The sequence below is a fragment of the Cucumis melo genome, chromosome 2 (genome assembly GCF_025177605.1).
Source record: "Cucumis melo cultivar AY chromosome 2, USDA_Cmelo_AY_1.0, whole genome shotgun sequence".
NCBI classification, from domain to species: domain Eukaryota; kingdom Viridiplantae; phylum Streptophyta; class Magnoliopsida; order Cucurbitales; family Cucurbitaceae; genus Cucumis; species Cucumis melo.
Genome location: NC_066858.1, coordinates 22,873,804 through 22,889,123, shown reverse-complemented (window position 1 = coordinate 22,889,123; position 15,320 = coordinate 22,873,804). Strand labels below are relative to the sequence as shown.

General features: G+C 34.5%; 2 protein-coding genes and 1 long non-coding RNA gene across 3 annotated transcripts; 2 read left to right on the top strand and 1 right to left on the bottom strand.

Moving 5' to 3' along the window:
* Positions 1 to 81: 81 nt before the first annotated feature.
* On the top strand, positions 82 to 6,119 carry LOC103494203 (uncharacterized). The gene is made up of 9 exons (XM_008455298.3): positions 82 to 327; positions 469 to 574; positions 1,393 to 1,574; positions 1,972 to 2,117; positions 3,037 to 3,128; positions 3,253 to 3,596; positions 4,395 to 4,458; positions 5,191 to 5,253; positions 5,642 to 6,119. Exons 1-9 carry the CDS (start codon positions 182 to 184, stop codon positions 5,831 to 5,833), a joined length of 1,335 nt encoding a protein of 444 aa, XP_008453520.1. The 5' UTR covers positions 82 to 181; the 3' UTR covers positions 5,834 to 6,119.
* A 690-nt stretch (positions 6,120 to 6,809) lies between these two features.
* On the bottom strand, positions 6,810 to 10,932 carry LOC103494206 (pollen receptor-like kinase 1). Its single transcript, XM_008455301.3, has 3 exons — positions 9,910 to 10,932; positions 8,535 to 9,140; positions 6,810 to 7,900 (listed from the first exon to the last, which is right to left on the bottom strand). The coding sequence occupies exons 1-3, from the start codon at positions 10,580 to 10,582 to the stop codon at positions 7,233 to 7,235; spliced, it is 1,947 nt and encodes a 648-aa protein (XP_008453523.1). The 5' UTR covers positions 10,583 to 10,932; the 3' UTR covers positions 6,810 to 7,232.
* On the top strand, positions 7,680 to 9,412 carry LOC103494205 (uncharacterized). Its single transcript, XR_007818764.1, has 2 exons — positions 7,680 to 7,993; positions 8,513 to 9,412. It is a non-coding gene; the product is annotated as an uncharacterized LOC103494205 (long non-coding RNA).
* Positions 10,933 to 15,320: the final 4,388 nt, after the last annotated feature.

Below are 15,320 nucleotides of genomic sequence, written 5' to 3'. Positions count from 1 at the left end.
TTACTCAGGCCCGATATCGAATGGCCCATTGAGCTTTTCCCGTTGGCCAACATGGGCTTGCCCTCTTTCATCCGCTTGACGTATCTTCTACGTGGATTTACAATCTCGTCCCTGCCCGACGGCGGCTGCAACTGCAAAATACGGTCGTCCGCTCTAAGGCGGGGTGGGGCGGGCGGTGGTTATGATACCAAATCCGAGGGCTAGACTTGTATCACCGTCAAGTGCCGGTTTTGGTTTGAAGATTCTGATGGAGAATCGAGCTCAACAAAAAGATTATCTTCACTATAACCACACTGACCGCTGCAGAAATGCTAGATGGACTGCCAGGTTTTTCTTTTGTATAATTTTCATTATCTGTCGCTTTATTTGATTTGAGATTTTACTCCTAGAACGAGCTTCGTACTTGGTTGTTATTGTAAATGGTAAATCAATATGAATCTGATAAGGTTGTTGTTATGTAATTGGTAGAGAAAGCTTTCAATTCATGTATGGAAGGCCGTGGCAAGAAGTGCTTGATTTTTACTCGCATGCTGTTAATGGAAGGTTGTCACTTAGCTCATTGCTTGGAACTGAGGTGAGTCTCTAATATCTTCGTTATCTTTAAATTCGTTCCTCTTTCTCTATAATTATTCCGTTTCTTGAAATAGTAGCAACGGAATCGCGAGCTAGGACTCCGTTTCCCTCCCTGCCAGCTTATGAATCCTTCTCTTTTTTCATAATGTCTAGTTGGATAATCTTTTTTTTTTCTTTTTGCTACCTCTTGATATTGATATCTATGATTAATTTTCATGCAATGCAAGTCCTAAATCTTAAAGGAATCTTATCTCTTTCCGTTCAGATTATTTGATTCTTAAAGTAATAGATTCCGTCTAAGATTATCAATTAACCAATATGGGTTGAGCTAGTGGTAGACAGAAAGACATAGCCTCAATAAATAGCTAAGAAGTTAAGGGTTCAATCCATGACAGTCAACTACCTAGGAATCAATTTTAGTTTCTTTGTCTTACAAATGTTGTGTGGTCTAATGGATTGTTCCGTGGATTCGTCGAGGTGGACATAAGCTGGTCCAAACATTACAGATATCAAAATAATAATGATAATAAATAATAATCTAAAACTGTCAATTGTTTTGACATTTTATTGTGAATGTTCTAAATTGTTTGGATTGTAAGTTCTGGAGATGATTTTAATTGAAATCCTTGCTATTGGTTATTACACTTGATTTACCGATCATGTTCATGTTTTTTAAAAAATATTGTTCTATAAATTCCATTGGTTGATTCAAATTAGGAGAAATGAAGATAAAAATTTTGTTCTTTAATTATCTTGTACAAAACAAGAAGATATCATTTATTTTTTATTTATTTATTGCATATAGTACTTTATCAACAGATATGTCGTGATCATGATGATGCTGAGACTCCATTGATTTACAACTCAGCAGAGTTAAACAGAGCTGCAGTTAAAGATAAGACTGGGAGATGGGCAAGGGCGAATTTTAAGATAGTTCTTTCCTACCATGGAAATTCTTTTGATGGGTGGCAAAAGCAGCCAGGCTTGAATACTGTTCAGGGGTAAGCTTATTTCATGGAATTCACCGTATGCACAAGTTTGTATGCAATTGGGAGCTAGTGACACTCTTTTCATTATTGAATTTTTAAACTGAAGAGTTGTTAAGAACTGTAAATGTAATTTATAGTAAGTGTTTGAGAAGTTAGTTCCAGAGGTACAATTGAAAATCTCATACCTTCATTTCAAATGAAACTTTCGTCTTGTGGACAATGCCCAAGTTAAGTCATTCAGCCTTGTTAATCTTGCCTTTCTGGTACCGTATCTTCTTATTCCAGTACGAGAGTTTAAAGTAATGTTTTAATATCTTTAGATTGGATGTATAAATAGTTTTATTTCAGTCCAGAGATGGAAAACACTGATGTATATAGGAGGATTATGTTTACTTGCATCCTTTGGCAGCTTGGTAGAAAGATCTCTAGGGAAGTTTGTAGATGAGAAAAAAGCTCAGATGCTGAAAGATAAATGCTTACCATTAGAAGGATGTGCTGTGGTTGCTGGGCGCACTGACAAAGGGGTGACAGCTCTGCGACAAGTTTGCTCATTTTGTATGTTAGCTTCCTAATTTCTGTTGATATGATTTTTTATTGTATATTTAATTCCATAACTATGTTTTCAGTTCGTAGATTCTATCTCAGCTCAAAAATGAACTCTTATATTAGATTAAATTATGTCTTTTATATCATTTCGTAACATCTTTAATAGTTTGCAATTAATAGACTAGCCATTAATTGCTTTTAACATCCGTTTCATGAACTCCACTTTTGTTGTGCTTGACTTCAACACTCCAATAGTCAAATAGGCGACGTTGTCCTGACTGCTCTATGCTCGAAGTGTTGGAAGGGTGTGCCAGATTACCAGTTAAAAGCAATTAGTATTGAAACAAGGGAGGAGCGAAGTCCAAGAATAACTTCCCAGTAAAATGTAGCAATAGTAAAAAAAAAACTTTGTACTTCTGATGGCATTTAGTTAGGTTAATATTTAGAAGCTTTTACCAAGATTCCCTTCGCTGATTATTACTTCAAGTAGTTCTGCAGAGTGGAAGTTGGGAAGGGATTTCTTTTTACCATCTGCAGAATTTCTTGTGTGATGCTATCGAAAGGAAAAGTTGGCGAAGAAGATTGAAGTTTTTATTGGAATTGTTTCCAATCTGTGCCTTTATACCAACAATAAGATTCAAGCTAGAATTCCAAACTACTTGGCCATCACTGTAGCAATAATAGAATTCAACCTGAACCATGCTTCCTTTGGTTTGAATTCTTTAACATAAATACATACATGGAATTTGTTTAGAAAGAGCAATTACTGTATGTGTACTTTTTGAGTTTTTGCTGTTTCTTTCCATTTTGGTTTTAAATTACACATGGAGAGAAATATTCTCTTTCTGACTTCACCCACTTAATTTTATTATTGTTTTCTATTTTAGAGAATCAATGTTCATCTTCAGTTAAACTCGCACACTTGTAGATACTTGGCGCACGGATGTTAAACCTCAAGACATTGAAGATTCCATCAATAGTGCAGCTCCTGGAAAACTCAGAACATTATCTGTGTCTCAGGTAAAATTAAGGTTATTGGAAATGAATGCGGTGCCCCCGTGTTTAGCTTTAATAGTGTTGCAGAAGTAATTTGTTTATTTCTCTTTCAGATACATGTAATTTCACAAGTTACTTACTGTTGTAGGTCTCTCGAATCTTCCATCCAAACTTTTCTGCTAAATGGAGGCGATATCTGTATATTCTTCCTCTGAATGATGGAGAGAACATGGAGCCAGATTCTGCAATTTGGGAAGATGTAGAAAATAGAGAAGAGGAAAATTGTGTTAAAATAGAAGCCTTAAATGGTGAAAAATGTGTGGACGGGATTCATGATAATTTGGTCCTCAGTCCAAATGATGACGAGCTTGTGTCGGCTGATAAACCTCAAACATTTAGTATAAGGAGGGTTAACCAACTACTTAGGAAACTAGAAGGGAAGTTGTTGTCGTACAAGATGTTTGCACGTGACACCAAAGCATCTAGAAATGAGTGAGAATCATGAACTGATCCCATTATCTGCTCTTTTTTGGAAGTCATTCTAGCTTCTAATTTTATTATTTCTTGTTGTTTTTCTTCTTATTCCGTTTATAAAGAATATCGCCAATTTTCTTCTTATTTCTGCTAGTCACTCTTTTAAGAGTTATATATAGAAATGTGAAGAGGGATGAATCCAGGCGAATAACACTTCTGTGGGATCTCCGGATTGAAAGGAACAACACTTTTTTCTCAATCTCCTTCATACAAATTAGGAAAATGAGGAGAGTTAGATAATGGAAAATTTTAAGCATCAACATGATAATTTTTGTCAAGCCTAGTTTTAAGGATCACCAAATGTAATTAACTATTGTCTGTTCTTCTGGTTCTCATTCTGTATTGAGTTCTTTTGAGTGAGGAAAAATAAATAAAATAATTAAAAGATTTTTTATTGTACATATGATGAGGATAGCTAGTCTTAAGACTGGCTTAACAAAGTTATACACGTTTATTGGTCAATGACTTTTTGTTTGTGTCAACATGTGATCAGTATAATTCTAGTATTAAAAAATACAGGGAGAGAGAGAGAGAGAGATTAATGTACTTGTATCCTGAACATTATCAGGATAGATAGTCACTGACTAAACAAAGTTAGTTATAGAATTAATATGTCAAGATTTTTGTTTTGTTTTGTCAAATATGTGATTAAAGTACTTGCTTGTCGCTTTCTTTTCGAAAACGTTTTCTTATCAATGACAGGAAGATGTTCCGAACTTTCTGATATGTACTAATGGAAACTATTGTCCTTTTCAGAGGTCCACCTACGGAGTGTTTTGTTTATCATGCACGAGCAGCGGAAACTAGATTGCCATGCTTGGTATTTTTCCTACTTGTGGTCCTCTTCATACTGTTGTCCTCCTTTTCTATGATTGTCCTTTTCCTTCTACACTTCTCCCCTCTTGAAATCTATCTGTAGTGTTGTAACAATATTCTATACTTTATAGCTCACTTACACTGAAATGAGGTAGAACCATATTATTTGCGTTGTGCTTTTGACTAATTCAGAACACTGAAAACAGAAGATGAGCTTGTGGAAGAGTATGAACCGAGGAAACTTAGAAGAAAATTACTTTTACATTCTATCTTCGATGTGAAGTATTTGCATAGCAAACTAACTGTAGTTATGTGCTCGGTTGAACGAAAATTCAAATTTTATTGACAAAGGTTGCTCTTGGCCTCTCTTCTGTTTCTCTTCTTCTTATTAGTTTTTGTTTTCTAAACTTCTCTCTTTTCTCTCTATACTTTTTTTTTTTTTATTTTAGGAGAGGTTGTTTCCCTCATGTTTATATAGGGTTTTGTTTCTCAAATTGATACCTTATTCTTGGTTCGTTTTGGCTTGGATTTTCCTGATAGTGAAAGCGTGTTTCCTATTCCTCTCAACATGCTATCAACATTTTTCTCTATTGAACCGAATCTTTTGTAGCATCATCTGGGCTTCTTCCTACATTTAATCTTTTTCTGTCCATTTTTTTAAATCTGTTTATTCAACAAATCTAATGAGCTAATGCCACTACAAATTTGGGTATCTGACTTAGTGTTCTATTGACAGGAGCAAGGAGTAGGAAGAAGTGTTATGTGCGTTGAGCTGGTTGCTAATCGCTTCCTGCGGAAGGTATCATACCATCTCTTGGATTGGCCTATGCTTTAGATTATATTGTACAGATCGTAAAATTGCTCTATTAGGATTCAGATAATTCTTTTTTCAACTGCTTAAACTTGAGATTTAATATCTTAAATATCAGGCTATCAACAAACGGAATTTCCCCTTCGTTTTAGCTAAATGAAAAATGTCACTAATTATTATGTCTTCTGCTAAATACTTGGTTTCTTTAGCAGTTCAACCAACTAATGTTTAATATTTTACGAGTTCTCTTCGTACTCAAATGTTGTAGAGTCAAGTCGTGAGATTTGTTGAGTTGTTTTGCATGTAAGCTAGTTTGGACACTCACGAATATTAAAATAATGATAATAATAATGGAATTGAATGATGACCCTTGCAGATGGTACGGGTACTTGTTGCGACAGCAATTAGAGAAGCAGCTGCTGGTGCCGGAGAGGATGCGTTACTAGAGCTGATGGTTGCCACATGTCGACGTGCCACTGCCCCACCTGCGCCTCCTGATGGCCTCAGTCTTGTTGACGTAGGGTATACAGAATTTGATTCACAAATTTGCTTCATTTTAAATGACTAATTTTGCCCCTTCTTACGATCAAAGGTTAGTGATCACCCACCCTTTTGATTGGTGGTGGTATTATTACCATATTGATTTAGTGATTGCATTGTGTTAAAAGAAATTCCTACTTAGGGTTTGAAAGTTGGTATGCATTTTATCACACATCACTTTAGGGTGTTTGTATTTGTGTATGGTGAGAGACTGAGTTTTGTTTTGATCAACTCTTCTCACGAGTTGAATCAAATTTTCAAACGGATTGGTAAGACAACTCTAAAGAGAATGAACATAGTTTATTTAAAACTAATTACAACCTTTTTTGTTTCTGTTTTTAAGTCGCCTCATTAGCCACTTTTGTAGGTAACTTGTTAATTCACTATATAATTGAGTGACAATGAGTTTGGATCAAACTGCCAACATAAGCTTAGCTAAATTGGTATCTATATGTTCTCGAGAACAAGAGGTCTCAAGTTCAATTCACTCACTCCCAAGTTGGGCTTAAAAGTGCTTTTAAAAAAAAAAAAAAACGAAACAAAAAGGAAAAAGTTTGGATCAAACTATTTATTATTATAATTATAAAAGGTCAACTTTTACCTTTTTAGTTTTGGGTTTGAGTTCACTTTTGATTCTAAAGTTCCAAAATTTTATACTTTTACCTTTGCATTTTAAGTTTTGCTTAGCCTTGAGAGGTGTGTGCTCGTGTAAAAACAGCTGAGATTTGTTATTTGTTTAAAAGGTATTCCTAATTCTTTCTATTCATGAATGTTTCAAAATTACCTTTAAAGTAAAAGTCAAAATAGTCCTAACATTCTAACAAATTTTTACTCAAATCATTTTTTCTAGGTTCAATTTAACTTTTGGCAGAACATAGTCTTTTAACACATGCATTTCACATGGTATTTCTAATTATTCTATCATCTTAAATAATATTTTTCATTTCATTTGTATTATATGAACGTTTTTTTTTATTCTAAAATTAATAACCTTCTATTTGAGATTGAGGAAATTACACATTTTTTAGGGAAGTTGTTTTAAATGGTACAACTCTATATCTACACTATTTCATGTTTGCTTACTTCACTGCTTTTTCTAAAATTAAATTTTCCTTTTCTTAAAAAAAATAGTACTCAAGAATTTTAGACATTTCCACCCAGGAGAGAATTTACCAATCATGTATCAAACTTCCTAAGTATTGTTGACCCAATAGCAAACACACATTAATTTTTTTTCCCATTCTACATTCAAAACCTATAAAACTATTTTTCATCGAAAAGCCCTTATCTTTCATCTTCAACCTCTCACCCTTTAGCAAATGAATTTTTTTTGTCATCTCATGGAGGTCTGTATGTCTGTCTCTGTCTCTGTTGTTGCTTTTTATAAAGCGTTTTTTGTTTGTTTGTTTGTTAACTCAATCTTCATCTCACATGGTGAAGTTGAGTTCATCAGATAATCCTCTTGAAGATCTAATATCAGCTTCACTTGCATATGAAGAATAGAAGTCTTCATCCCCATCTTTTTCTTTCACTTCCTCAATCTTCTCCACAGCTTCTCGTAAATCCAACCGTTTCTCAAAGTCGCTTTCGCAACACGCCATTGCAATTCTTAGAAGCTTCATCATTTCACCCTCACTGCTCTTGGTTGGTCCCATTTCCTTATCAAATACTCGGGTGTTCCATTCTTTTTCAGGAATTGATTTTACCCAACTTGCCAAATCTTCCTCTTCCCCGCTCTTGTTCTGATGCAAAAAGTTGGCTGGGAATTGACCTGATAGAATTTCTAGGATCAATAGCCCAAAACTCCATACGTCTGTCTTCTTTGTAATGCGACTTTGTTGCGAGTACTCCGGGGATTTGTAGGCCACCATTAGCTCATGAGCATGCTCTTGGTTCACGACCGGGATTAGGCCGTAGTCAGAAAGAAGGGGCTCGTAATTTGCCTTTAGAAGTACATTTGAGGACTTGAGATGGCCGTGTGGGGTTATCAAACTTGGAAGCTCACTGTATAGATATCGAAGACCCTTTCCAACGCCCTTGATGATCTTCAATCTTGCAGGCCAATCCAGGGCTGGTTGTCCCACAGCTTTATGTCCTAAGAAGGAAATGGACAACATAATACAATTCAGCCAACCAAATTTTGAACTATTCAGACGAGTACTAAACTCAAATGTTTAGTCTTTGTTTGGTAATCATTTCTTTTTTTGTTTTTGGTTTTTGAAAATTAATTCTATTCTTCCTTTTTTTTACTGCATCTTTCTTAAACTAAAACTGTTTTTTTTTTTTAATTTTCAAAACTTTGTTTGATTTTGAAACATTGGTAAAAAGAAGATAACAAAGTAAGAGATTTAGAGGTAAAAAGGGTACTTTTCAAAAACTAAAAACTAAAATTAACGGGGTTTAGTCAACTAATGTATGTAACACTCTCTCTTATTTATGGATTTCTTAAAAGTTCAAACATAAGAAACTACTAACATCTTGCTGTGCTCCTACTTAATCCACAAGTTTAAGTTGATATAGTTTATTGTATGTCAATTTTTTACGCAGATTATTAACATGTTCCTTCACTTATGAGTTATGTTCTACTAGAACTTAATTATGAGAAATTATAGTAAACTCAAAAGTGTAAGTTGGATAGGTTACGAAATTTTTTAATCTTTTATCAATATTTTTAGTCGGGTTTAATGAGACGTGTGTTGAATTAAAGGTACAAAAAAGGATGAACATACCATGAAGTTGAACAGCCAAGCTGCCCTTCTCAACGTAATCTGTTATGAGAAGCTTTTCTTCTTTTTTGTAATAGTAAGCCACAAGAGGAAGCAAATTAGTGTGTTTCAATCTTCCAATTCTTCTCATATGTTCTTGGAATTCCTCTCTACCCACATTGTTCATTTGCTTAAACCTCTTTACAACCATCACAGGTCCATTGGTCAAAGCTGCTTTGTAAGAAGAACCAAAGCACCCACTTCCTAGGATTTCTGCTGAGGCTTTAAGCAAATCTGATAAATCAAACCTCTCTGAATCCTCTCTTACAAATGACAATTTGGCACTATCGGCTGACCGTTTTCCTGTCACGCTTCCATTACTCGAGCCACGGTCTGGTGACTTCACCCCGGCTCCTGGATCTAGCTCACTAGCACTTGGAGATTTTCCGTTGGCTGGATCTTCTTCGTTAGACGATGATTGGTTACAACGGCTCAGGATGACTATTCCTGCACCAATGGCAAGAAGAGCCAATGTCACAGCTATTGAAACCATGATAATGCTCCCAATTGATGGCACCTTTGCGGCGTTGCATGGTTTCTTAAGTGGTGCTCCACATAAACCTTCAATGCCTGCATGCACGAGAATCAGCTTGTTAGAAAGTTAGAACGACATATGATAGAGTTGACAGAAGAAGTTTCATAATGGAATCTAAATTAGATACAAATTTTCCTCCGAGCTTTGTGTTATCGATTGATCCAAAAGTGTGAGATGACGAGTGAAATTAGATTTAATATTGATTAATCTATCCTTTACCTTTATTCGTGGCCTTAAAACAAGTAGATGAGTCGATAAATGAAAGTAAATATTAATTGAGGAGGAAGTGACATTGCATGGTTTTGAATAATTTATGGATCTGTAACTCTGATATCATGTTAAATCATTGATTGACCTAAAAACATAAGTTAATTAGTGAAGGTAAATATAATATTGATGAGAAGAACATCGTCCAATTTTCTTTAACTAGTATGTATCAAAAGGAAACATCCCGGAATGTTTGAATCTTATCCAATGATAATTCCAAAACTATTGGGTGAGCGGTGGAGAAGTTTGATGATATCATATCATTATCCTAACAAATCATATGGGATTTAAATTATAAATTTGGTTTCTAAGATTAGACCTTACGTTTATAATTAGAATTTAGACCCTATAGTTTTATATATAAAAGTTTCATGTATAGTTTCTACGATAGGGACTATTTAAAAGAATTTTATTGACCCGTAATGTTCTAACCGTATCCAAATCCAAATAATATATTAGAGACAAAATTTGCAGTTTAACCTAGAAATTATGTAAATGGTTTAACAAAGAAAGATGAAAATTGAAGAAGAAGGTGACCTGAAAAGGAGGACGGATCCAAGCGGGAGAGAATTTGAGGGATTTGACCATGAAGTTGATCATTATTAGAGACATTAAAGGACTTGATAGTTTTTTGTTGAAAATTAGGAATTTGACCAGAAAATTTGTTTCCTTCAAGCCTTAATTCCAACAAACGATGCAACTCAACCAAAGACCAAGGAATTTGACCTTCCAATTGATTATAAGCCAAATGAACCTTCTTCAAAGACAACATACTTGAGAAAAAATCACCAGGAATATTCCCTGAGAAGTGATTCCTTGACAAATACAAAGATTTCAATGCCCCAAGTCTCTTAACATCAGGCAAAGAACCTTCAAACTCATTATTCATAAGACTAAGTGACCTTAAATGAGGCACCCCTTCAAGGGACTCAATGTCAATATTCCCTTTGAGCCCCATATTCTCAAGCTTCAATCCCCAAACATTTCCCTTCTCGCAAAGAATACCGACCCAATTCGCCTTATCGCCGGAGCAAGGGGAAGATGAAGACCCCCCCGAACCCCAATTCACCAATGCGTCTTTGTTGCTACTAATTTCAAGAGAGCTCTTGAACTTGAGAAGCGCATCCGCATCGGTAGAAGCACTACAAGAAACAATAATCTCTGATGAAATGACAATGAGAATGATGAGGGTCGTCCATGGCAATGCCATTAGTCTAAATGTTTTTGGATTTTTAAGGTAATGCACGCAACGATAGGCGGCGGCGTGCGTGCTCGCCCAAGCTATTTAGACACTGGATTTGCAATTGTGGAGAAGGTTATGAGTTGGTGAAATGGGGCTGAAGAAGAAGGGGTGAAGGAGGGAATGGAATAATATTGAATGGCATTGAAGAAAAGAGGAAGAAAGAGGAATGGAAAGGAATTGAGAAAGGAAATGTACGGAGGGAGGAAGAGAAGGGTCTAAGAATAGAGAATTTCTTTTTGTGTCTACAAATTTTCTTTTGAAAAACACACACAAAAAAAGAGGAAGGATTCTTCTAATTCTTTATCTGTTGTTGACCAAGTCTTTTCAATTTCCTGTTTTTTTTTTTCTTTTCTTTCTTCAAACTTTTCTATGAGAACAACACGCCAAACCTTTGGATGTGACAGTTTCTTTTGCCTTTTTTTATCCCTTTTTTATTTTGTCTGTATTGAATCATGACATGTAATGTACAACTAATGGTGTCTTCTTGAGCCTTTTTGTTTTTTTGTTTTCTTTATTTTTGTTTATTATTTTTGTGTGTGTATATATAGGTTAATTGGCAGATTGTGTCTTTGTAATAAATGTCTTGATTTTTTGTTTATAAGTCTCTTATCAACGTTTCTTCAAGAAGAAGAATTTTTATGTTCAACCAATACACAACCAAAGACAATTCAACTCCTTGTTGAGAAGATCTAAATAGGTATGTTATTACTCCAAGAAAAAAAAAAAAAAAAGAACTTGTGATCTTTCAAAAAGGAGGAAGAAACATGTGAACTAAAAAAGAACAAGAAAATTGAGTAAAAGTCGCACCAGCAAGCTAGTGTGTAGCTAAATTGCAAAAGCCTATATACTTTGAAAATTGAATATCACCCAAAACCTCAGTAATATGTAAAACGTTACATGTCATAACATTTTTTATTCTGAAATATCACGTCAACTAAATCGGAACCACTGCGCTTGACAACATCGACTGAAGACGCACTTCAATAGCTTTCATCTTTAAAACTTTGATCTTCTAGCAAATTAAAGAATACCGACCTTGAAAGCCAACACCCAACAAAGAATCAGTAGAGTCGAGGACAATTCAACCTACCTCTCTAGATCTGAACTCCTCGAACTAAAACATATCACTAAAAAGACTAAATCTTAAATAGAAACCATAAAGTCTAAATTTTATCCTTTTAAAACCATAAGAACCAAATTTATATAATAATTATTTTATATTATTATATAATTTACATTATATGATACATAATATTTAAAAAGTAAACTATATTGTATTTCTAAATATTTTTACATGTATCTGCTTTTTAAAATGTAAAATTCAAATTCTAATACAATAAAAAGGAAATTTGTTTTCAGAATTTGAATTACTTGGATTCAACAGGCTATTGCTACTTTACCAAAAAATAATGATTGCCAAGCTGAGGAGAGAACTTCCCAGTTGAGGATTTGCCCGGTTAGTTCAAGCAGAATCACCATAACCATCTGAGCTTCATAATAAAGTTCTACAATGATGGTTTCGTCAGCTTTATGTTCCTTCATAAACCCGGTAAGCTCTTGCTCTTTCTTCACTCCATGTGCTATGCATTTAGCACAAATTTGTGAAGCTCGAGGTTTCATCTACTGATAAAACTTGAACTTTATGTCAAGAAACATCTTCAGTTTGGTCACAGCTAGAGTAGGAGGCCCCAGAGAAGAAAGTCTTATTATAGCATCCGTCAGGTTTGCTTCTTCCTCCTTTTCTCATTTGATTACACTTTAGGGTACGTTCGGGGCAAGGGTTGATTTAGAGAAGGGTTAGTGTTATGAAACCTAGTTTTATCATAACCCTTGTTTGTGGGAAGAGTTTCGAAATGTAGTTTTATGATAAGAGGTGTTTGGGGGAAGGGTTATGTGAAAAGGGTTATGATAGTGTTATGAATAAGATGTGTTTGGGGAAAGGGTTATGTAGGAAGGGTTATGGGGATTTTATGATAAAATGTGTTTGGGGGAAGGGTTAGGTGGGTAGTTTTATGAAAATTTTGTGATAAGATGTGTTTAGGAGAAGGGTTAGGTTGGTTGGTTTATGTGGAATTTATGATAAAATTTACTTGGGGAAAGTGTTATATGGGTTGGGTTAATAATTTTTTTATGTAGTATAATATTTTTTAAATTAGATTGTAAATATGATAAAAAAAATTTATTGCATACTTTTTTACGAAAGCGTCGAACACGTCTTATTGAAATAATTTATTCTATGTGTAATATTATTAAATTAGTAAAGACAATTGTCTAATTTCGAATTAATTTATGAACATATTGTGAAAAATTTATTAAAAAACATTATTTAGAAATACAAATTAATTGCTTGCTATTTGTAATTAACGATAGCGACGTCCCCCTATTTTGAACGTGGTATAACGCCTGCATGAAAATTTGAAAGTTTATCTAATTGCAAATTTAATTAAAAGCTTATCTACAGATTATGAATTGGTTGTTACGAATTTGCAATTTTATTTTATTAACTTGTAACATAGTTTGACCTCTCATTTATATGTTTGAATTGATGGTGGTAAGGAGTGATGTAAATTGGTATTTATTATGAAAAGTATGATTTTACGTTAGCTAATTTGAAAAATACATTAGTTGATTACTGTGTTATATGTTAAACATTCCCGTTATACTAATTTACTTACATTATATAGTACTTAATTGCATGATATGAAGATAGACGAAAGTTGAAAAACATATTGATATTGCATATGTATATTGATCTTGTATATGTAAAAACTACGTAAAGAAGATATTTAAACTACGTAATGTACACACATTAGAAACCAAATGTAGTTTAACAAAACGTTCATAATAAGTTCATACAAAACTCATAAAAATAAATTACAAAAATATATTGAATTTTGTAACAACAGAAAATAAATTATCATCCTTAGTGTAAGTGACCATAATATATGAAACAAAACAATTGAATGTTTACAAACGGCAATTACAATAGTACCTCTTAGAAGAGTATACTCGTGAATGGTGAGATCTTGCATAAGATAAACATCATTGTTAACATTTCTACATAAGACAGAATATAGAAGAAAAAATATTTGAAAGAATATTACGTATACATACCTTCAATGACGACCAATACGACCCGAAATCAACATTGAATGACTAAAGGCATTAATACCCAACATGGAAAGTTTAAGAAAATGCTATTTTTTTAAAATTGGTAGCCTCAGAGTTTTGAAATACATTCAACATAATGGATGAAATTCCATAGTAGTAGAAACATCAAAAGCGAATGGAAAAAAAACAAATAAGCATATAAGGTAAACATCAATACAATAGACGAAACAAGTACATACAAAAGAGTGCCTAATTGAGGAAGTATGAAAAGGCAGAAACAAGGCATAAACATAGGTCGCCAAACAGTGCACAAATAGGCGAAAGAGGTTAAAAGCATTTACGTAAAAAAAGTATGAACAGCAGAAACTACGATTACAAAAAAGTTTGAAAAGGAAAGAGCGAAGCAACTAGGGCAGAAACCGTGAGAGAACAAGGGAGAAAGTGTGATGAGAAAAAAGTATGAAAATGTTAGAAATATTTACCTACGAAAGATCAATTTGGAATACAAAGGAAAGAGCCAAACAATGAGAAATGTATACATTTTCCCAAAGAGTACAATACAGACAGGATATTCATGACAATTTGGAGACCACTATATTGAATACAATTGGGACAAAAATAGACAATAGATATATGTGAAAATTTTTTAAAAAAATTGCATAAAGCATATTTCATATAAACCAAATCAATGAATGAAATTGAGCAAAAAAAAATTTCAAAAATCTATCATCGATTGACTACTTATCGTCTTGTGTTTCAAAAAGAGTAATGAAACAAAAGTATATCTCCCTACCATGCTCGGGTAGGACCAATTGCCAGCGAAGACAAAGCATCAAATATGTTCTACATCAGTCCAGGGTAAGGTCGAACGGCAAATTGAACATCGAACGGCAAGGAAGGGTTGCTTAAAGGGTAACACACCCATGCGTGTTCTGTGAACACACAAAGAAATTCGAAAACAGTTTCAGTTTAGAGGGTGGAGGGCCGCCTTCAACAAACCCCAATCCGTTTTCGAAAGTGAGAGAGATGGATGAGAGAGATCAAGATCGACAACTTCCATTTCGTGTATGAAACCCCTTTTCGAAAATAATGGGGATAAACGGATTTTCGGGCTAAAAGAACAAAAAATAAACAAAAAAATACGGAAGCTTTCAAGAACATAACACAGACAATAATGGAAGGCGAAAGTGAACGAAGTCGAAAAGAAGAAAAAATTTTCACCAATGGAGCCGCAATGACGGAGGCGTAAACATGGAGGCCTCGATCGAACGTAATACACGGTTGAAAGAAGGCAAAAACACGGAGGCGAAAGTGAAGAAAGAAGATGAGGCGTAAACACGGTTGAAAGAAGGCGGCAACACGGGTTGAAGGAGGCGGCAACACAGGTTCAACGAGGTGCAACACGGATTGGAAAGGAAATTCGACAGGGGGGTTTCAAAGAAATTTTTTTTATGAAACCGGTTTATGGAAACCCTAAAACTAGGGTTTCCATAAACCGTGGGCCAAACGGGGTTAGGGTTGGACTAACCCAAGCCCACAGTGCTAACCCTAACCTCAAACAGCCCCTTAGTGATCCTTGTTGAGTACAAAGAAT